At 40.1% G+C, this 23927-nt stretch overlaps 1 protein-coding gene across 1 annotated transcript in view; it reads left to right on the forward strand.

Annotated features, from left to right (window-relative positions):
* Nucleotides 1-11939: 11939 nt before the first annotated feature.
* Nucleotides 11940-23927, forward strand: part of KCNU1 (potassium channel, subfamily U, member 1) — a 79762-nt gene continuing 67774 nt past the window's right edge. The window contains 1 exon segment of the mRNA XM_014958400.1: nt 11940-12038. Coding sequence (XP_014813886.1) covers nt 11940-12038 — 99 coding nt within the window.

Below are 23927 nucleotides of genomic sequence, written 5' to 3' on the forward strand. Positions count from 1 at the left end.
TGTTCACTGAAGACTAAGTGAGATTTCCCAGTTGAACAACTGATAGCATGTGTTCGTAAGAAGGCAACAACCTTGGCTGAATCACAGGACTCATAATATTTTCTATGCTCTGCCAAAGTTACCACTTGGCAGCCATTCTGCCCCACTTCTACCTGGCACGTTCATGTGTAGTACAAAGTCAGTATTATAGCAAACTAAAGGATAGGTGTCAGCAGCCACAGTACACTGTCACCACGTCCTCCAAGACAGATACTTTAATTTACGTGCTCTCAAAACTGTGGCTTTGTGTAATAATGGGATTTTTGATTATACACTGTACATAGGAACCTCTGAAAAAATGATCTGAAATAATCTGTCTCTACTGAGCAGACTGCACTACCAGAATGCAAAGAAAACCTGCTGACCAACATGAGAAAAAGACCCAGTGAGTGTTTTCATGGTTGTACCAAAACCATTGATTTACATACAGCATAGATTCTTCCCTTCTTTTAATTGGCTTTTTTTTTTCCCCCCGTCGCTCTTTTGTTAAAAGCAACAAAAGATCAAACAAATTTCAATTCCTTCACACCATGTGATGCTTATTAAAATTTCACAAAGATCTCTGAAGTGGCTTGTGCTACTCTGTTGTGTCCATTACAGCAACTAGAACATACAGTGCCCAAAACAAGGTGGCTTTGCCTTGGGAAACCAGGGTTCAATGAATACAAAAGTATACAAATACTAAGACGTGAAATATGTGCCATTAGCGTTCCCCTACCTTAGTAAGAGGCAAACAAAACACAGAGGAATTGAGGTCCTACTCTATAAGGGTGTGTGGCAGAGCTGAACTTAACGAAGTCCCCAGCTACCAGTATTTCTATGACAAACTTTGGACCCAACAGATGAATCTCCAGGCAATTATGGGCTTTATCCTGCAGCACACATCTCCTTATTAAAAGTATCCAAGTCCCCTTTGCCACTGCTGCCAACGCAGATCCTCAGTAACCCCGAACTCAGTTTCAACACACACCTTGGTCTGCTGCGTTTTGAGACCCAGGCTGTACAGCATCACCTACGTGTTTTATTAAATGAGCTGCATTTGCAAATCTGGTAACTTCCCATTCCTCTTCTGCAGATACTTTTGAAGTCATCTTTCAACCACTACAGTGAACCAGATAAAACTCACCGGGAATTAGGAAATTTGCCTCCCACAGTGTGTATTGAATCTTAGATGATGAAAATAAATAAATAAATAGGCCCTCGAGTTTCCCTCTGAACTGCAGTGTAAATACTTCTTAAGAGGGGAGCAAGTGGTTTGAAGAGCTTGTTTCACTTGTTCCATGCAAATATCAAGATTAACAGAGAGATTAATTATGTCCCATTTTTCTTCTTACAAAGGATATGGGCAGATTTAGAATAACAAAAATAAACCCTCTGGATTAATATTCATAACACAATGCTGAGCAGTACAAAAGAAACTCATTTTTTATGTAGAAAGGGGGAGAAAACAAACTGTCAAGAGTGCTCCAGAAGCATAAATACATATTAAGTAAGTGCATCCTATGAGACTTCCTTTCTCAGTCTCTTGAAGGAGGGTTGGGGGCTCAAAAAGGGTGTGCTACATGTCACGGTCTGAGGGAATGAAACCAAGTTAAAGTATTGCAAATGAAAATTTGATTTGGGTCACGTCAAAATTTGTATCTGTTCCTATTTAAGTTTTCTGTTCATCCTGATGAGAGCTGTAACCTTGCGTTCAGGTCTCCTAACAGCTTCAAAGTGCAGGAGGATTTTGTTTCGAAGTCCTGGGGCAAGTTATGCCCGTGTTATTTGCTAGTCAAGTGCATTACACAGGGAACACTGGACAAGCAAAAAAGTGTCACCATCACTGCCCACACACTTTGGTGATAAATACAAGTTTGAAATAGACAGCACTGAAGACTGAAGACTGAAATGAAAAGAAGGAAATGCTGCCTGAAAAACAAACTAATTTTGCAGTTTACAGCAGGTTCTGACTGAGGTAGAAAGACTTTGTGACTATTTTTAAGTTCTCACTTCACCTAAATATGCACTTATCCAAAAACTGCACGTTAGATACGCAGCTAAAATATATTATTACGCTGATAGGTGCTCTTCTAAAAAGTAACAGCAGTACTAGTTCTTGAAATTCTTTGACAAGCTTTGAATTATTTAGTTTAGAATTAAAAGCCAGTTCGTTTTTTTTAACTGAAGTCACAGTATTAGTGGGACTTTCAGATTTTATTTTTGAGTTTCCAAGCTTTACAAAACTAAAAAAACTTGGCAACATCAAAATGTGTTATTTAAAATTATCATTATACTTAATATCCTGATCATCAGAGGCACTGAATCATCGTTCCTGCATGCTGATCATTTGCAATGCTGTCTTGCGTAGGTGGTTAAGTTATTCGGTTCAGGTTATACCAAATGCTGGGTTATCCAAGATCATTAGATGAGTCGTCAAGACCAGTAAGGTTTAGGATTTTATGGACACAGAGTACACGAACCAGGAACATGAAACTTTGCAAAGATTTATACATTTATGAAAGAAACAAAGCTTGACACCTTGAAGTATCCTGCCATTCTTATCACATACATTAAATGAACAACACAACACTTGTTTATGAAGCAAACTATAGTGATGTATAGGTTTAAAGAAGAGAAAACACCCCACAAAACCACAAACCACACCCACAACCTCAGAGCACACAAGCTCATTTTCAGAGAAGCCCCAGAAGATCAAGACATAACTCTTGTGCACGGACCACGCTGGATTAAATTGGCACCTGCATCATCTGTATGATAGATATTAAAACCATTATGTAGTTCAGTGCATAAAAGAGTTAGATCTTCAGCTGCTAATTCAGATCCGGAATAATGACCTCCTGCATTTCACATGTGATAAGGGTCAAATATCCAAAAATGTCATTCGCCTTCCTGCAGCTGAATCCCATTTTGACTTGCTTAGTGTGTAATACCACATCCTCTACCATCCCACTAATTATTCCACATTACAAAACCATGTATTTGCTTCTTCCTTTCTTCTTGTTCTCATTAAATGCCATCTTACTGATTCTTGGGACATCTTCCCAATGAATCAAAATTATTTCAAGTTATATCCTATCTTCCAAAGCACTGACAACACCCACCTCTCCCTCCAGGTTTGCGTAAACTCGAAATGCTCTAAGTAACTGAGAAGGCTCTAAAAGTTTAATCTAGCATGCAGCACTTGCAGTCACTTAGGATTTCATAGTTGACGTTACTCTATATGCTATGACCTGCCCAAAAAAGTTTCAGATGGCATCAACAAGACTGTTCTCAGATCATCCTCTTTGGCAATAGCTGCTCCCTAACAGGTAGGTGAGGACTCTCACTATGGAACTGTGTGGTACGGGATCTCTGGTACTCAGGGGAAGACAGGTACTCCCAGTAAGTACAAGGCAGCAGGATTTAGAGATGCAGACATAATTTTATACATGTACACTCAGATTTGTTATTTTCAGCTCACCACCTATTTATGAATTTTATCAAGTATATTTTTAAAAGATAATAATTTAGACAAGCTTTTTGTTTCATCTTTCACTGGCAATCAGAAAAATCAAGGAGATTAAGTCAGCCCTTTAATGGCATTTTGACTTCTTTTTTGGAGCAGTTTAAGGTAGCAGCCCATTTTATATATTGGATGCAACAGAAACAGAACTTAATACATATAATTATGCAGTTTGCAAATGTGACAGCTCTGATGTTGCTGCAGTACAAGTCTATGCAGTTAAATTAGAATTATAATGACAGTAATTACACTAATTAGCCTTTTTTTCTAGTTTGTTACCAGCAAAGTTTTGCATATTTACGTGAGTAACAGCTACTTCTGCTTTCTCCTAAAAATCCACCATAACCAATTCACGAAAAAGCTAATTTATCACAGCCAAGTAATACACAAATAACATTCAGAGATGAAAATGCAGATGCCAAAAGGGTAAGACTTAAAATCCATGCAATGTTTTTTCATAAATTATTTACACACATGGTCTACCACTGTAATGCTTAGAAGCTTAGACAGGCATAGGGTGCAATATTTAATGTAATTCACATTCAGCACCACAATTTACGTTTAAGAGTACACACACAAGAGACTGCCCTGTGAATGACATAGGAAGAGCAAGGCTTCCAGTTCTCCGGCAAGGCAACAAGGCTTTGAGCAAGACCTGTTCACCAAAACGCCTTCAAATCAGACTGCACTGCTAAGATGTGGGAAACATCATGCACTAGGGATGCAAGGATCTCAGATAGCCCGATGCCTCCTGGGCAGCATGCTCGAGCTCCTCTCTGCTCTATAATACAAACCTTGGTCGAGTGCAATTTTTAGGGCAGACCAAGGCAACTATTAACACAACACAGACACTGCCATAAAACAGAAACTCCGAGTCCTTCTGCAGCTTACAGCACAGCTCAGCAGTGCTTCCTGATCAGGATACATTAGGACATGACAAACTGCTAAAAAGGAAAACTCCTTCTGAGCCCAAAGCAATGCCAATTTACAAAAAGCACTAGATTGTCAAGGACACTTATCTAAAGCAGTCAACAGTTCCTGCTTAACTTCAAAGCCTGAACTCCTTGAGCAGCCTGCCCTTTGCACAGGACTATTATAGCAGTGGTGTGATGCGGCTAAAGGATAGAACAGGGCCACAGAATGGGTCATTAAATTTAACACCTACTCTAAATAGTAAAGGTTTGACTCTGATTCTTGTGGTAAAGCCCTTTAACTTATACCTCTAAAAAGCATTCAGCTAGAACCAGTATGATACTAATAGCCGCTGAGCTGGCCTAATTAAGAACCCACAACCTTTGTTCACTGAAGTCAGTGAATAGATAGGCACACACTCCTCTAGGTGTTGTAACAGGCCTTATCCTCTAAGTCGTATTCCCACAAGGGATTTGAGGAAGCACTGTACGTGAAGCACAGTTCAACTCTCTCTGGTAGCTAATAGAAGTGGCTGAGTTTTCAAAAAATTATTAAGAGATAAATTAATTGTATTGACAATCTGACTTTAGGTGCTAGAGAGCCCATGGGTACAGAGTTCACTTTGAACTAGTACATTGTGCCCCTTACTCAGGCTGGAAGGTCAGTTTCCCACCCAGCCCCCAAAGAGCACCTCTGAAACAACCCAGCAGGAACACCATGCTTACAAACACTTTACAAATAAGTATCCAAATACAAAGGACATTTTTTAAAAGGCAACAATGTTACTTTTTTGTATGTAACAAACCCCAGATATTTATGAAGTCTCTTTCACAAGATCCTTCCTTCCTACTTTTTTTTTCTACCCCCTAGAAAACTTACACAGTGTAAAGCTTTTTTGTTTGGTCTGGGGCCATGGACCATTCTCAAACCACCACCACCACCACCACCCCCCTTTTTTTGTCTTTTTTAGTTTGGAGGGTGACAGATATGCCGCTGAGGAGACTCAAAGAAATCCTCAGTGCATGGACGCAGGTATGCAAGTATGAAAGACTGGGCAATTGGAAGGAGTGCTGTACTGTTACAGGGATGATGCATCATTATTTTCAAAGCTTAGAAAAGAAAGAGTCAACCTTGTCAGCTTTGATTTGTGTTTGTTCATGCAGCAATTCAGTAAGATCAGGTGAGCTTGAGTGAAATATTTTGTCATATATTTCTCAGACAGCAACAAAAAGTCATTTGCTTCCTCCACCTTCTGAACCAAGTTACGCCAGGTAGGAGTGTTGGCTGGATCCAAACTGCCTGCAGCTTCCCAAGAGCATCCCAGCCATTCCGCCTGTCTTTGCTGGCATGTCATTTGGACTGGAATGACTCTGCTGATACCCAGCAGCACGCAGGAGAGTAGACAGACACAGGAACTGTATAAGCCTAAACGCTGATTTTAAGTATAATAAACTGTATGTTAAAGATCTAATTTTGAAGAAAAAAGAAAATGCAATCGAAGAGGTTCAACACCTACAAGATTAACGAGTAAAATTCAAGAATTTCCCTTGCTTGTAAGCAGAGGCCTGGCCACGAAGAACCTACTCATCCTGCATTATGAAATCTTGTGGCTCCATTTTATTTTATTTGGAGTAATGTATGCTAGATGACCGGAATGGTTTAAGACCTTATTACTGCCTGATCACCTGAAATTACTGCTCTATCAAGCCGACTACTTTCCTGCATGGTTAACGTTAACTTGGGTCATAGTGACCTTGTCAACCACCCTGACCAACAGAACCTCTTGTTCTGTCCTTGCAAATGGCTCAGAATCACTGCTGTTAAATTGCATGGCTATTGATATCCAGAGATGAAATTATAGCACAGAGTCCTGAATTTGCAGGACACGTTCAGCACTGCAAGCCAACCAGAGACATGGCTGTAATTGCTGTGAGAGATTTTAAATAGAGGTCGTATCTATTTAAGTATTATTTTAGGTTAAAGAAGCAAGAAGGAGGAAACTTTTCCCCTACAGCTCCATATTCCCTAACTGTCATCTTAGGGTTTTTTGCACATCATTTAAGAGCTTAGAAATAGCAACTGTTGGAGACAAGAGTAATTTGATCAACATTAGTTTCTTACTAAGGCAAGTTCTTATCTCAAAGAGGTCACCAATTAATTTACAGGAAGTACTGAGAGTGGATCAGACACAGAAAGGATGGAAAGGAAGATCACAACAACGTGAAGTTGCAAGCAAATTACAACTGTATGTACTAGCTATCAACTCTGATAATTTAAAAGACTGATGTTGTAGCTTAGAATGTAATAGTTGGATTTGTTTAAAAACACCTCAAAGCATCATTGAAAAGATGAATTTACTCTCAGTGAACACGTTCACAGAAGTTTGACACTGATCTGGTTAGAAAGAAACAATTCTACTCTAGACTAGGCTCACTGTAACACCGCAGAAAAAATATCATGAGCTAGGAGAAAAACACACATTGAGACAAAGTAAATCTTTAGACAGGATGTCCTCACATACCTTTCATGATTAAATGTAAAAGCAAGTCCTCAATTTGAGATTTAAATCACATTTTAGTAGTGACATAGGATACAAAAACAATGGCAGAGAAGCAATAACCAAGTATCCAAGCTTTTTGCAAAGAGCTCTTTGAATTTAAAAAAAAAAAAGACAGATGTATTTTCATAAGGAAAAGATTTGAATCCCTTTAAAGTCAATCTCTTATCCTTTTCTGCAAAGATAGGAGACTCAATTAAGCAATAGTTTCAGCAGGGGTTCCCAAGTTCTTTCAAAAGGTAATAAAAAACACGGCAGCATCAAAACTCCACACTACGTTATAATTCGACCTTTTTTTTCTGATGAAGCTTGTTCAAGGTTGTCTAGAACACTGCCAAAATGTCCTGTTGTATGAGAACAATTTGTAGCACAGTCTGTCATATCTCTCCTACAGGCACAATCTGAAAAATCTTTTAAAGCCTGTAAGAACACATGTTCCGCTGACTTCACTGGGCTTTTCACTGGCAAAACTTGAAGGAAAAGCTCACTTTATAGGATTCCATTACATCCATTTTAATAAATAGCACTGTCCATATGTATTTCCTGACCCCTATAACATCCATTTACAAGGGAGAGGGAAGCCCAGCACATAATGTTGTACAGGATGTTCTCTATTGGTCTACAGCACACAGGCTCCACCCCACATTCTGAAAATTCAGCAGCATGTGGATTATGAGAATATAATTGTAATTGACTGGGGTGAGGAATTGTGTAAATGGCTTTGCAGAAAACTTCAGGTCAGGTAATGTTCCATTTAAAGCATATAATAGATTAAGTAAATGTGCTAACAGATACAGTCCAAACATTATTTGAAAGACAACTAACACACTGAACATACAAGATTAACTAAACCTTAGCATAGACACAAGGAAGTCCTCCTGAAGATTCTGTAAATGAAAGTAAATATAAGAATGTGCATTTTCAGGTAGGATAGCAAAGAGATGATGCTACAAAGTTAAATAAATCCTGTATGTTCTAAAAGGAATACAAATCAGAAAAAATTTTGCACCAAATAATGTGCTTATGCTCAAAACAGAAGAAAGAGACTGGAAAAAGCCAAAATTTTAGGTCTGTTGGGTATTGGTTAATATATTATACAATAGACCAAATTATCCCAATGTACCCAATACACTATAACGTTTCAACGAAGCCTATCAATATCACACATTTATGACGAACAGTTGCTCTATCTTTTTGCTAACTCTATTACTTGAGTTCAGAGAAGGTTTATGGACTAGAAAGCCTCAGATATGGCCATGAATGTTTGATGCCTTCACATATACTGTTATTGCTGTAACGTCACTCCCCATTGGAATTATTACATTCTGACAGCCTGTGGTCATTACAGGCCAATGGGAGCAGTAGAGTATTAAAATCATGGACTTCCTACACTACTGGATTATTTTTCGCATTGAAATTGGTACTAACTCATTCAGCGTGTTTCTCACAGAAAAAAGTATGGGTTTTGAAACTGTAAAAGAAACTACTAGCTATTAGTATTTGTACAATGCCTAAAATCAAGCCTGTTAATATGAGACACCTTCAGGTCTTTTACAATCTATTTAGAATGACTGAAGAAGGGAAAAATTCCCCAAATGCATAGGAGTATTTGAATACAAAACATTCATGCCTTTGTCCTACTGAAAAAAATGTTGTCTAAAATTTTAAGCAGTCCAACCAATCCCAGTACAGACAGATGCTCATTTTTTATTCTAGAAACACTGTCCTATGGGAAGCAGTTTACAAAGGTGACTAGCAAAGAGAATTTAATAAAGCTATGGTGGCCAAAGCAACCTAATTCCAGCCTAACTAGCATCTAACTGAACTAATAGGCATGACTATTAAAAAAACATAACCCCACAACAGGGCTCCTTCGGCATCTTCCCAATACTCATGTTGCAGTGTACACATTCACACATGTACACACCTACACACATACACAGTTGCACACAAAAACTGACCAATATTTTGCAAGAGCTATTTTAAAGCTATTCATTCTTGCAGATGGAGCAGAAAACCAGGGAAGACTTGTATGACAGACAACAGTAGTTAGCTGCCTTTTTTATTTCTTTTTAAATATCGTATTTTTTCAAGGAGCCATAAATAATCCATCTCAGAATGCTCCTCAGAGACAACAAAACAAAAGTCTTTGCATCCTGAGAATGTTACAAAGCCAAGACTTGAGCTTGGAAATAGATCAGAACCTAAGAGAGAAAGGATCCACATTGACTACATCTAAAATTCATGGGGCTGAATGGAAAGAAGAGAAAACACACGTATACGCACAGAAATTATTGCAACTGGTTATACTTGTTGCAGGACTCCTGCAACACTCAAATGCAACTCTTCATATAATTAAACCTCACAACTGAAGTCTTGAGGAACCCTTCACCCCTCATCCTCTTTCACACAGTGGGGAAACACCAAGTGCCAGCAGCTGTTTGCCACCTCCTTTCTTTCCCCCACTAAGTTTCACTCCCTCACACTCACATTGCCAAGTCCTACTACTTCTATTTTTATAGATGAATAAGCCAGGTAGACAGAAAGGCAATGTAACTTCCCAAAACACTATGCTACAAGAATAACAAAGGAAGGAACAGAAACAGATACCCAAATTCTAGTTGGGGGAAAAAAACCAAACACACACCCCCTTCCAAAAAAAAAAAAGTTCTCAGATAAATTAAATTCAGGGCCTTTTTACAACAGCTTTATCTCCCCCTCTGCGTATCACCCAGTGCACACACGGCTCATGCATCTTGCAGAGCACTTGCTCTCAGCCCTAACAAGTGCTGACAGGGCCCAGCCCAATTATAACCAAGCAACCCACATGATATTTTTTATTGCAACATTACCTTTAAAATGCTTCAGTCATTTTTTGTCATTATTTGTCATGGCAACGGCAGCTGAGGCTTTTCTTTCCTGGCCCTCCCATTAGTTTCACTCTAAACTCTCTGCTCATTCTGCTCTTTGAACAAGAGCGATATTGATTTGCTGTCCTATTGGCACCTCAGAAGGGCTTTAGCTCTCTTGTGTTCTTGCTATTCAGCTTCAGCCAGATCCCAGCAGATTTTCCTCCCCATCAAATACAGGAACTGAACAGAGACCACACAGGACCACGCGTCTCCCTGCCTGTCTGCTGGCACAGGAGGGGGGGACCAGGAGACCAGCCATAGCTCTACTCCCATCCTCCACTGACATCCCCATAGCAGGCGACAGGAGGATTCCTCATCTCCCAATTCTCTACTGTGGGCATGCCTCAAGGAGGATTTCCCTTTTATGATCTTAGAATTAGATCATGCTGTATGGCTTAAGGGCAATTCAAGTAACTTTTACTAGAATCCCTTTATTTTGTCTTTATTCTGGGAGATGAAAAGTTACCACAGCGCTTCGTCTATGTAGCTCACCTTCTTCAATCTTAATACCAGACTGCAAGGATATCAGAACATAATTATAAACCCTCTTAGACAGAGTACCAGAAAACCCTACTTGCATTGTTATTCAAGCATTCGTCCAGTTGTGGTTTATAATCTGGAGTGAGAGACTTAACCAGATTCAAACAAATAAACAAACAAGAATAGGATGACCTGAGCGCAGGGGGTTGGATGCAGTTTGAATGGCACTGACCCCCTCCAGCACAGGCTCCTGAAACTGACACCAGGAACAACAAACCACACGGGAAACTGACCTCTTCTACGAGACCAACAGCCAAAGGACCCCACACCAGCAAGAGACAAGGCCCATTTGTGGGATATTGCAGCAAGCTGATGGACTCGGCTGACTTTCACTTAGCGTAAGTGAAAGGATCTCAAATAAAACACATGTACACTTGAACGTGTAGACACCACTAATGGCTGGAGCTGCCCAAGGCTGTTCACTTTGTGTGCTCTTTAAGCTGTAATTCACACCTGCTGTGTTCATTCCTTGCACAAAACTCCAGCATCCCAAACTCAGGATCTGCTCCCCAGGCCCCCACAGCCCACGAATATTAGTGTCCTTCACAGATCCTCCTCTAAGGGCCATTTTATTTATCCTTTAACAACAGCCAATTATTATTTTTTTCCTCCCACAAGGAAAAAAATTAACTACAGGAATTAACTACATTTTATTATTTATCTCGGTCACATCACCTCAGTTAACTGATCTGCTTGGAATCCACTGAACTTTCCAAATCACCAACAACGAGGCTAAAAATCCACCACACTTTTACCAAGCCTGTGAGCAATGAACAAGTTTGGGGGTTTTTCCCTCCCCCCAAGTTTGCATTTTATTACATAATTGAAAATACCTGGTGCTTTTAAGACAAGGTTTCCTTTTTCCTTCACAACAACAGGCTTGGCTTTCAAAGCAGACCACCGATTAAAGAAAAAAAAGAAGTAAACGCGCACATTTAATACTTCAAAAACTTCTCCTCGAGTTACAGATGACAAGAACTCTCAGCACAAAACGCCCCTGCCCTCCAAAAGTCGCCAAATTGGGTTTCAAACAGAGATAATAGTAAATAAAGCGCCACTCACCGCGCGCTCCGCCCCCGGCAGCGGCTCCGCCTCAGCGCCGCGGGCCCCGCTCTTCCAGAACCTTCCTGCCCCCCCGCGCGCCCCTCTCCGCGCGCGCGCAGGCGGCAGGTGTTCGCAGCCGGCCGGTAACGGTCACTAACGGTCACTAACGGCCATCACCGCGCCGGCACCTGCGGCAGGGAGCCCGGCCGGCGCCCCGGCCCAGCGGGAAGGCTTCCCCCAGCTACACGCTTCCCCCCGCTACACCTTAAGGTCAGAACGCTCACTCAGCTTGTTCAGGTTTTATTTCTCTTTCCTCCCCCCCAGATCTCTGCGGCGTCGGCCTTGCTCCTCCGCACCGGGGGCTGGTAGGGTTTTACCAGAGCCCCCCACGGCAGTTTAGCCCCCCTTCAGGCCCAGCCTTGTGGCCGAGATGGCCGGACCCACAACTCAGGCCACCGACCGACCCCCCATGAACCACTCACGGCTCCCTCAAGAGCCCCCCACGCCATGCGGCCCCAGCACGGCTCAGGTAGAGCCCGGGAGCAGCACCTTTTGCCATCAGCAGAGCAAAGGCAAAGTTCTGTATTTGCTCACCCAGAGGGTGACTCACCTTGCTGTTCCCTGCACGCTGCCACTGCGGCGAGGCCAGACCTCCACGAAGGCCTTAGGAGCAGCCCAGGTTTCTATCACCGGAGCTTTGCCCCAGCTGTGTGCCAGCTCCTCCTCCCTGCCACAGGTGAGGCTGGTAACGAGCCTGAGGGACCCCTCTCCCCGATTTACACCCAGCAACAGGGGCTCACAATTGCAACACAGGCCTTGCCACCATCCCTAGGGCTTGTTATGATCTGGCATCAACAGTGGTGGCCTTGAAACATGCACAAACCCTTCCCCTGACTGGCCAACCCCTCTTCTAAGCCCTATTTTCTCTAACAGAATTTTAAAAATCCCAGTGCCCCTGGTGTAACTCCACGTAGTCGGTGTCTTTTAAGTACTGGGAGGTCCAGAATTAGAGCACCATGTTCCAGGTGATAGCTAATGAGGAGCATATTACAAAGGAAAAAAAGAAAAGACTATCAGGTCCCTGTATGCCATCTGTTTAGGGCTTTGTTTATTCACAGAATTGTGTCGCAGCTCTGTAATTCCTTTATCAAGACAGTCTGATTTAAGAGTTTTATTGCATCTGCTGTATGTAGAGCTTTAAGGGTTAAATAAATCTGGTGTGTATTTTAAGTAACAGCAAGTTAGCACCTTACTGTGCTATTGATCCTATTTTCTTCAAGGAAGTTCCATAAATGGTGTTTTTTTTAAGCACTGTGGGAGTCTTTTAGTACTGCCGTAATGCAAATCAAGCAGTTACGATCACCACAAACTGATCTTGCTCTTTAGAGATTAAAGCCCCAGGGACAGAATTATCTTCTGATGAATTCGACCAAATGGATTTTTCAGGACTTTGATGATCTTGCTTGTGGGTGTATGTGTGTGCATGTGTCATTTTCCTCCGGCAGAATTTACATTAAGACAAATGAAGAATGAAAAAGTAAACCAGGATTGTGGATACAATTGTGTCAGTATAAACATACTTTATAATTAGATAGTTATTACCATAGAGTAGGAGAAGAACTAAACCAGTATAAATCACTTTTATACTAACCTCATGGCATCCACCAAGAAGTTCATAGCAGCATAACTCTTTTATAAAAAAAATCATACCCGTTACCAACATTATTATTCCAGTAAAATGTAAATGCAGACTAGGCCTTAGATACCAATTAAACTGCAGTTGACAGAGGTGTTATTGTCTAAATAGAATAAATGTAACAGAACAAAGAGCAAAATAAATAATGAAATAAGAAATAATGGAAACATATATCTGTGATATTGTCAAATTGTCCAATGAGAAGATTTGAGAGGAAATTATTATATAAATCATTTAAGCAATTTCTTTGCTGAGAGAATGCCAGTAGTTTGGAGAGAATCTATTAAATCTAAATGCGCTGAAATTAATTCCTGTAGTCTTTTGTGTGTATATATATCCCTCTTTGTGAGTTACCCTGTTTGAAACTGAAAATGGACCTCTAGAGGCAAGATTCATCACTTGCCCACCGACCAAGTTTACCTCAGTGACATACAGTTATTCCAAAACGTTAATATAATTCCATTTCCCTTAGAACATGTGGCTACTCAGAACACTGAGTGATCTCTGGAAAGAAATCTGTAAGGAACTGAATTACTAGGAAAATCTATTAAAGAGCTTATTGTCATTGCCAAACCCTTTAGCAATTCCTAGGTTCAAAGTACTTAAAGAAGTAGGACTCTATCCAAAGTCACTCGATTTCTTACTGTGTTCACCTTCAGGTTTCCCCACAAAATCTGATTACATTCTGTTTTGTGCCTTTTTTTTTTTTTTCTTTCTTTCTGGTGGAACCGCTTGGACTTCTTCACAGCAAAGAGGGGGAGAAATGGGAGAGATGAAGGGAGGAGAGAAAGGAAAGAGCATTAAAAGAGCCATGGAAAAGAATGTCAGTAAGATTTATGGGTCATATATCGCCACAGAAAGGCTGTAGGTGGTAAGGAGCATGCTGTGGCAGTAATTTATAGTGCCTTGCTATGACAGACTCCTGGACTGAAGATGAAAAAGGTGCTATTAGAACAAAGGCAGGCTATCTGGGATGTTGTTGTAAACAAGAATCCTCTTATCACAGCTGCTACAACCTTTAGTTGATCATTTGCTGGGAAATTAGCAAAGCTGTAACATTTTCCAGGTTCAGTCTGGGACCCTTTGAGTCAGAATTCATGTGATTGTTCACACCACTTTACTGGTATGACTAAAATGATAAAGATAGAGCAGAATAAAGATGGGTTTGCTGCGTTGCTATTCCCCTGTAGCACGAATAAAAATAGACCTGTATAAACTACCTTTTAGTCTTCCCTAACTAGGAGGGTATAGATTCAATGTTTTAGTTAAAAACAAACCCAAACGTCTTCAACTAAAAGAGCTGTACCAATGCACTTTTTAAGGCTCAAGCTCTGAATTTGGCTGGAACAGACAAGTTACAAAACTCCAGTGGGCTTTCCCAGGATTTTGACATTAAATTCAGTTCCCATGTTTCCAAAATCTTGCTGTGTTGCTCAAAGAGCTGTCTGTAGTATGAGGCTGAGCAGTTCCTTGAAATATACCATAAGACAGAAGTTAGTTATTCATAACAGTGAATCATGAAACTAAGACTGTTTCATGTTTTTCTTAGAAATTGACTTACTTGGGTTTGAAGTAGGGCACCCTGGAAGTGCCAAGTGTCCTGAACTTTCCAGGAAGCAGCAGTGACTTTACTTTCCAAAGTCATTTAACATGCAAGTCACAGAATAGGAGTTAAACCCCAGGTCTCCCAAAGCTCAGTCTGTAATGCAAAACTTGTACCTCTTGATTAAATTACGCATACATCCTTACATCATTTTGAACAATGTCTGGAACGTACAAGCAATATCCCCAAATAAGTTTGGAGTTTGCTCCTCCCAGATTTATTCCAGAAGTAGCACTTAGGCAGCTGCAGCTGTTGGTTGTTAGCAGGTAAGCAGAGGAATTCATTTTCAGGGGTTGTCAGTCCAAAACTTTTTTACTAGCATCATGTTCCCTTTAATTAAAGTACAGAGCTCTGACAAACTCTCAACAATGGAAGCACTTGCAGTCAACTCTACTATTAAATGAAAACTGTTTGCATGTCTCTACTGTTAATTATTATTATTACTATTAAGTATTCAGTGCAGAGAACACATTTACAGTAGTGATCTCTACTCTGCAATAGTCTGCAATTAAACTCCAAAAATAAGTGCTACTGCTGTGAAGAAGATAAACTAAATGTATACACCCCCAATCTCAGCATCATTCCCTTGATGTCCCACCACAAAGTGACTCTAAGGTGTTCAAATACTGCTATCTTCAAAGCACATTAGCATCTCAAAGCCAGGTTTATGTCTCTGAAATCAGCTCTTCCAATTTCAGTAACACTTATGGGGACACCTAAGTAAATTTTCAGCCAGAGCCTGTAGACAACGTGCCTGAGGTTGTGACTGTCCCACAGTCTCTTGTGGATCATAGTATACTGTCCCCTGGTTTGGCTTAGGGTGTAAGTATGTTCTGAACGTATTTTTCTTCATAAAATAAGATTCTAAGAAAATTTCCATAGATTTTTAAAATGCAGCCATAGCCATCCTCTCATCTTAACTTGGAAGTTCTTGCAAATAGCCTAAGTAAAATGTCTACACATTTGATTGTGAAGACCACATCTCTGAAACCAAAAAGAAAACCTCTCAATTGGAAGAGACTTAAAAACTATTAGCTCTAAACTAGCAAGTAAGGCACATTTGGAAATGCAGCTCTACTGCGCTTCTCTTTCTCCTTCCTTACTGCATTTCATTTTCTAACAGCCAGAGCTGAGGCGCAGCAGATGCCAGCCAGCCCTAACTTCCCCGCACAGACTTCAGCTCCGTGGCTGAGCGCCCTGCTGTGTGCCAAATTAAAACTCAGCATTCTCAAAATTGAACTTGGATGACTGTGAATAGGGGTCTGTTTTGGTCTTTGCTCCTCTGGATACCCACACTTCGATGTGATTTGGATCAGGCCTTTCTTGGTAATCTGTGTTTCCATCTAAGTTCCAGAACACCTGGTTGAAAAGCCTCCCTGAATTCCTCTGAAGAAGGATTAGGAAGCCTGATAAGACACAGCATCTAAAATAACACAATCTGCAGATGGATTAGGAATCAAACAAATTAAATTGTCAATAACCTCAAAATCTTACTTCTGTTTCCTTCTTTCTGTGGCCCCAAAGAATTCTGTAGCAGTCAGAATGGCTCATTGCAGATCTTAATATTTTTATTCCTTAAATATTCTTTCTTATAGTAATATATAGTGTGAATATTTAAAAATAGAGTTTTATCGAGGAGTAGTTTTAAAGTGAGAAAAATTGTTCTTTTTTTTTTTCATCTGTTACAGAAGGACACAAATTCTGTCCAGAGTGAATTTGTAAGTGCTGTAGGCAAATCTGGACTTGGGAACGGATTTAGAGGTGTGCTCAACCATGACAGTGTTGTGTGCCCTTCATCATCCTGATCGCATGATGCAGGAAGTTATACAGTTACCCACTGATACATAAATACTGAAATAAGGGGCATCACTTATTAAGGATAAAAGGATAACCAGTGATCTAACTATGCACCCTCCAAAAAGCCTTCATCTCAGTCTGATAATTTTTTTTCCCCTATTTGGAAGCACACACCTCTCTATGGCAGATGAGCCATCCTGGCTTATTTGACTAGACTTATTTTATTTTGAGTGCTACACCTACTTAGATTTTTATTTCCTGGTGGGTAATCCTCATTCAAAATATGGAGGAGTCTGAGGAACTGCTTGAAGAGCAGTTATCTGAACAGAGATCGTTTAAATGCTGGTATGTGAAGTTATCTTTTTAACTCTTTCAAATAAATATCTAGCTAGTTCCCTGCTTCTTGCCACTCTGCAGAATACGCGCCTCGCAAGCATCCCAGTGCCATTCCCTGGTGCTGTGTTAATAAACAGGAACTCAGAGGGCTTAATGAGTGAAACTGAACAGGAGGAGCACAAAGGTGATGGACAAGTACCTCAAGGGCTCCAATTGAGAGTAGAAGAACTGCATTTCTTGGGACAGTGAATGTATATTCCAGACTTGCATGGGGGCAGCAAACCTTCACAGGTATTAGATGAGAAAGGAAGAGAAGGGAGGCCCATCTTGTGCCCTTCCAAACTGAGGAGGTCAAAATGCAGCAGCTTGAGGGAGCCTACATGGAGCAGTGCTGTGAAAAGACCATTACATATATAGAAGCAGCCAAATGACGTATTTATTAACATGCATGTTGGCACTAACTGAAGCATCACATCATTAATATCATTCTGTAATTCCTAATTGTAATAACTGAAAAAGAAAGAACCTTGGAAGCCAACTCTTAGCTTTACTGGTTTTATTTTACTTATATTATATATATAATACTATGGAGACTTGGTCTTTTTTCTTTAAACAGGAGTTAAGTGAAAAGCTTTGAATAAAAAGTGAGAGAATAATAGGAGAACTATTACCATAATAAAAAATTTTAAAGGGGGAAAGCTCAAAGAATAGGTAAGAAAGCAATTTTTTTAAGAAAAAAGGTATCTTTTTTGGGAATATCTGTTGAGTTGCTCTTCACAGTGAGTTAGTGGTATGAAACTGTCACCCCTTATTGAAAAAGAAACTTGTTAAATCTTCTAACAGCATATTTGCTTTTCCATTACATTATCTGCCCACATTCACCCACACAAACTGACTAAAAGCTTCCTGAAGTAGATTTTTCCTTTTTTCCTCCTTTTGTTTCCTGCTCAACTGCAGTGTGACACATTTAACTTACCCTAATTTCCAGACTGCCATAGGTAATGAGAGGCCTTTGCCACTAACATGCAATCTTCAGCAAACCTAGAGAATACAGAAAAAAACCAAAACAGAACCCAAATCTTGCAAGCGGCTAGGAACAGAGAAACTGAGAGCATACATTCTCTGTGAGTGAAAAGTCTTTTCAGCATAAATCTTTCACAGAAGAGTAAGATGCTGAATCATAAATATAGCTACTGCAAACAATCACTTCTATCAGACAAACCTACTTCAGCATAGGAGGATTAAAATCTACAAATATTGCTTAGCTAAAATAATTACTTCATTAACTTAGAAAATAAAGGGTCATATTTGAAGACCTACCATCCAAGAAAGAATCACTGCTTACTAAAGAGATTCCTCTTAGTTCTAATTCTCCCTTGTACCGAATGAAAATTTTAACCTTAATACCTTACTTGCAGAAAGATGTATGCTGCATAGGCTGGTATTTTGTAATCAATGAAAAAAATAACAAACAAACCTCCTAAGTTAAAAAAAGCAAGCAAACAAACAAACTAACCAAACAAGCCCCTAGCCCAGCACTGCCCCACTGCCCCCCCAGGCCCCAGAGTGAGCCAGAGCCCTGCCTGCCCCGCTCTATTTCTCCTGCCCCACCGCCCACACACCTGCTTCCTGTTGGCCCAGAAGCTCTATTTAAGTCCAGTCCTGCAGCATCACCCCTTCCTTGGGCTGAGGTGTGTGGGGGGCCTTCAGTCCTCTCCTTGGGTTATTGGATGAAGCATTGTTGGCCTTGCCTTGTTACCTGTCTCAGTGTTTGCTGGGCTGTTTATACGTTAGCTCTCTTCAGGTATTGTGGGTCTGTGCGTTATTGAAGTTCTTGTTCTTATGTATATTATGTTTAATTGTTCTTAATTCCCTTTTTGGTTTTCTCAGGCATCAGTTATTTGAATTCAGGAGAGTTATTTTCTCTCTGTCCTCTGACCACTTTCTGAATGCTAAGGATGTTTCAGAGAAGGGAAGCTTGTGCTGCGTAACATATGATGTATTAACTATCAGGTCTTTGAGTTTTCTTATAGAATAACATTTTCTGCAGAGTCCTTGCTACAATTTGAAAGGAAGATTGCTTAAATAGTTAAAACAAGGCACTACAACGCTAGTGAGACTTGAGGTTTTGTGGTAGTAAGCTAGCATGACTATGCTCATGAGATCTTGTAATCGCTTCCCCAGATTCTGGGGTGGAGTGAAATGGTATATTCATATTCAGGCACTCTCTCAAGCTTTACATTTGTCTTTCAATAACGCCTGAATTTCAGAGCCTTCCACAACATGCAATTACAGAAAAACAGAACTGAAAGGAGTCTCCTGAGGTCATGTGTTCAAAGGCAGCATCAGCAAGATTTAACACTCTTCACATGTTTTTTCTAATCTCTCCTTAAAAAACTCCAAAGGGATAGAGATCCAACAGATTAAGCGTTACTCCCTAGATATTGTATTCTGCTTTTTAACTAGTCTGGCTATTAGAACATGATTCCTAAAGTTTTTATCTTTGCAAGTTTTAGCTCCTTCTCTAATTAATATTTCACTGTTGGCTTCTTGGTGTTGGTCAAGAAAAGGGCAGAAATAGTTGTGTCTGCCTCATGATTTCTCTAATAACTTGGATAGTGAGTCATGGCCTTATTTGCTTTCTTTGTTAATTATGCTCTCCTGCACTCAACTAGAGCTTTAATAGGTTGGAAGAGGCCTCACCTGAAAGCAATCTACAGCCTAGTTATCTGGGTAGTGATGCCTGAAGCTGAAAAAGTAGATTTAAAAGCCTTCCATAAAGAAGAAAATAGCAGCTATGATGCCTGTAACTGATTGCTGTGAAGTGTAATGGATATGTGTTGGAGTACTAGCCTTCATACAGTTGCCTTTTGACCAAGACAGTACTTTCCTGACTTCCTAAACAAGCTATGTATCAGTTTGCGTGCATGACAGCCATTTTGCCTGCTTCTGTGCTATATATATTAGGAATGCTAAGAATGGTCATTCTTGCACTTGCTTCTGGAATAAGATAATAATTGGAATGCAGGTTCTTTCTTTAGTGGTCTAACTAATAGTTGAATATAGCTGCAGTCTGATCTGGGCAATGTGCTAAGGTGCAAGTAGTCTCTTGGGATGGACTGTCAATACAAAAATATTAATACATAGGTGTGCTCAGTCATCTGCCCACATTTTGACTCAACTGCTTCAATAATGACTTCGTCATTGATGGTGGGGAGTTGATGCTGGCTTTACATGGAGCATGAATTTGAATCTAGCTGTTGAATTTCATGCATGGAGAGATCTTTTAATTCTATTCAAAATCTTAAATTGCTGACCAGGAATCGCCTTGAAAATGCAACCTGTAAATCTATGAGTCTGAATTAAAAATAACAAATTTTCTGTTTTAAAATTGGGGCTGTATAATACTTCATCACTTGGTCAGCTCACTGATTATACAAGGTGCTGCTTCTAATCCCTATAAGCCACATGCCATCCTTATGTCATGCTTTTCAGGGCCTTCCATTTCTTCCTCCTTATGTGTTCTTTGTGCCCTGCCTTGTCATCTCCTACTTGCCAACATACACCATTCTTCTCCCAGCTGTTGAAATAATACCAATAAATCCCAAATGCTGTGGGGCAGTGTCTAATCCTGCTCACTGTAGTGGAAGCTCCATGGAGGCAGAGGAAGAGATGCTTTCCTAGTTAATACGTGCAGTTAATTTTTTGTCTCTGCTCTCCTTTCTTCTCTGATCTTTATTTATGGCCTTAGCTCTTCTCCAGCCCACTACTGCTTAATAAGACCCTGTTGCTTCATCACACTAGTTCATTTTTGTTTTCTGTGTAGACTTATTTAAGTTTTCATCATGTTTTTGTTGCTTCCTCTTAGATAACAAAGTGCAAGTCCCTAGTCATTCTAATTATTAGTGTATTCCTGGAGAAAATTGCAACAGTCTACATTAAAGGGCTCCCTGCAGAAATTTACACAGTAGGTACCCAATTTCCCTTTAAATAAAAGGCACTTGGAACAGTCAGGGGCTTAAAATAAGACAAGGGAGAGGGAATAAACAGGATTTTGAGGAACAGCAGGATGATTTGCAGTGGTCAGGAACAGATAGTCATGTGGAATTATTTGGATAATTAGTCTTCATTAGCAAATTGGAGCAAATTATGATATAGTGCCAAGGCTGTATAACGTATTGCATGGAGAGTTTGAGTCCTTTTTTTAATCTGGGTGTTACCTGGGTTAGAAGAGTGGTCTTGGGTTTGAATTTTCTGCCAGCAGGTTAAGGAAAGGTGATTTATTTACACTACTACTGCTATTTTGTATGGTTTTATCAGCTAAAGTAAACATCTCCTGTATTGCTAGCCTTCATTTTCTGAGGTTGTCTAGAAATAGAGGAGCTTCAAAGGATGATGATTGTGACTGGTTAAACCTGACCTTTTATGTGTTCCATGACAGACAAAAAGCCCAGTTAGGTAATATTTTCTCACCCAATAAGATGCAATAACTCCTCTGTTTAACCAGCGCTATTTAAACCTGACTTTTAGCATCTCTTCTAGTTGATGTGCCAGAGCCATCTCAGTGGTCTCATACTACTCATTTACCACAGGTGAGGTGGTGAGAAGCAGAGAAAATCTTGTTGCTCTCTCTAAAAGTGCTGTTTGCAAAGGGAGTTAACCATGCTCTGCAATGGTGGCTGCTTTTCTATAGCAGCTCTCCTGTTCATAGCGCTTATTTTTAAGAAGTTGCTAGGCAGCACAAAGCAAAAGCACTTGGCATATTCCATTTAGCAAGTCTGTGATCTTAAGATAAAACTTACAGAATTGGTTCTAGTCATGGCTTTCTGTACAACTGGATATGCTGTAGTAAGAAATTGAGAATTATTGTGGCAAAGGATAAAAGTCAAGACAAAAGTGAATCTTTCTGCTAGGTATTGTGTTGTCATTCTGCTTTATTTGCTGGGTCTTGGCAGCAGCAGGAACATGTTCATCTCCAACCGAATGATGCAGATAAGGGAAGTAAAAGGCAGCTCTGAAGAAAAATTTCTTTACAGGATTCATTTAAACTTGATTACGACAATTTCATTTTCATCAATGTAACTTCTATTGTTCACTATTAGGTTAGCTGTAAGACAGCTACTTAGATTAGACTTTTTGCCTGTTAATGGGTTTAATGAAAAGGGTTGTCCTATTGATAGAGTAATTGGAGTCAATAACACAACCTTTTAGTGTTATGTTCTACCTAAAGCAGGCCCAGATTCCATAAGATGGCTTCAGAGTTCTGGGGCAGCAAAAAGCAAATAACTAACTTCACCAGTATTTCATCTATAGATTCAAGTCAAGAGTGTCTCAACTCAGATTAGTGTTTAAGTAAACATTCGAAGGGTCTGAAAGGTCCTTTCCAACCTAGACAATTCTGGGATTCTGTGGGATTCTGAATCTGCTTTTTTCATTACAGTCTGGGTGGTCATCAGTGACCTGTTGTTATAAAAAAGGTGCTGACTTCTTGATTCTTTAATTGGGAGAGCAATGGATAACTCATTCTACTTGCAAATGGCAAAGCACTAAAGGAACTGAAATTGATACTGGTATTCAAATGAGGATTCCTCCTGGATAATAAGATATTCTGCTTGCAGGAACTACAGTGTAAAGCTTATGGCTTAGGCAATAAGTTCTCTCCTGAATAACAGAGAAGCAAATGAGATTTAAAGGGATGTTTAGAGGTCTGCACTGCAATGCTGTGCAAAAGCCTGCCCCTCTCCTGTGGGTGCTGTGTGCTTCTGACAGAACATTGGCTCAACTAGCATATTGCAAAAGGACTGAATACCAGCAAGTAAGAAACAGTGAATAACTAAACTGAACTGTTGTGCCTCCATGTATGGGAAAATTCAATTTTTTAGTATATAGAGAGTGCGGTGGTTTCTTATGGGAAAACAGATATTTGTGCTGATGTGACTTGATATTAAATTGTAGTTTTATGGCAAAAGAGACTATTACGAACTGTTTGAAATTTACTGCACCATAGATAAAACTTTGTCCATGTTCTGCAAAGTTGCTTGTAGATGTACTGCAGTCCTGATGACTTTGATGTATGTGCTCTCCACAGCAATGCCACTATCATTCATTCATTCTCCATTTATACCTTAATGCTTCTGTTGTGGATTTCTACAGGTTTGTGCTCTCCAGAATGCACAACTCAGTTGCCAGCTGAAGCATTTGCACTTTTGCGGTTCTCTGCAGTATCTACACTCCCACTCCTAGAATTCCTGCAGCCTCTTTGACCTATACTTTTTGCATGGGAGGTATTACAAGCACAGGGCTGTGAAAGGGTTAATGAGCCCAGGCAAAGTTAACAAGGGATGGGCAAAAAATGGCTCCAGCTGTGTATAATTAACTGTAATACTGTGAAGTAAATGACTTTTATTGGCAAGCATGTCATAACTTCATTAAAAGTCATATTTACAGCCCTCTCACATGGAATGAGTACTTGTGTAGTCTGCAATTTAATGAGCACTCATTTTCACCTTGTTCCAATTATCTTCCACCCACCCCTCCCTCTCCGTGTGGGGAGCATGAAGATGAAATACAATGGGAGTGTAATTAAGGCTGGCACAGATTCTTTCAGGATTTTTTTTCTATTCCAGAACAATCATTTCTATTGCTTACTACTAATAATACTTTAATGTTTAAAATACATAATTTTCTTTGGTCCCTAAAGCATTATTTAAATAACAGTTATTAAAGAATGACTCTGTGGGAAAGATTTGGTGAACCCTGAGCCCCTGATAGCTGGGCACCTGAGATGCTGTGTCTAATGAGGCATGGTGACCTGACCAAGGCAGTGTACACAAAAGGAAATTAGTATCACTTAAAAGAGGAAATTTGCAATTTAGCTTAATTACATCTGTGTGCTGCGAGGACTAGTGGAAAGCCCCTATACTAGCCACAGAAAGGGCCTTTTCTCCTTCCAGAGGGAATGGCTCTGCATAGCCCTGTGCTGCCTC

This window comes from Calidris pugnax, unplaced genomic scaffold (genome assembly GCF_001431845.1).
Source record: "Calidris pugnax isolate Ruff unplaced genomic scaffold, ASM143184v1 scaffold280, whole genome shotgun sequence".
Lineage (NCBI taxonomy): Eukaryota > Metazoa > Chordata > Aves > Charadriiformes > Scolopacidae > Calidris > Calidris pugnax.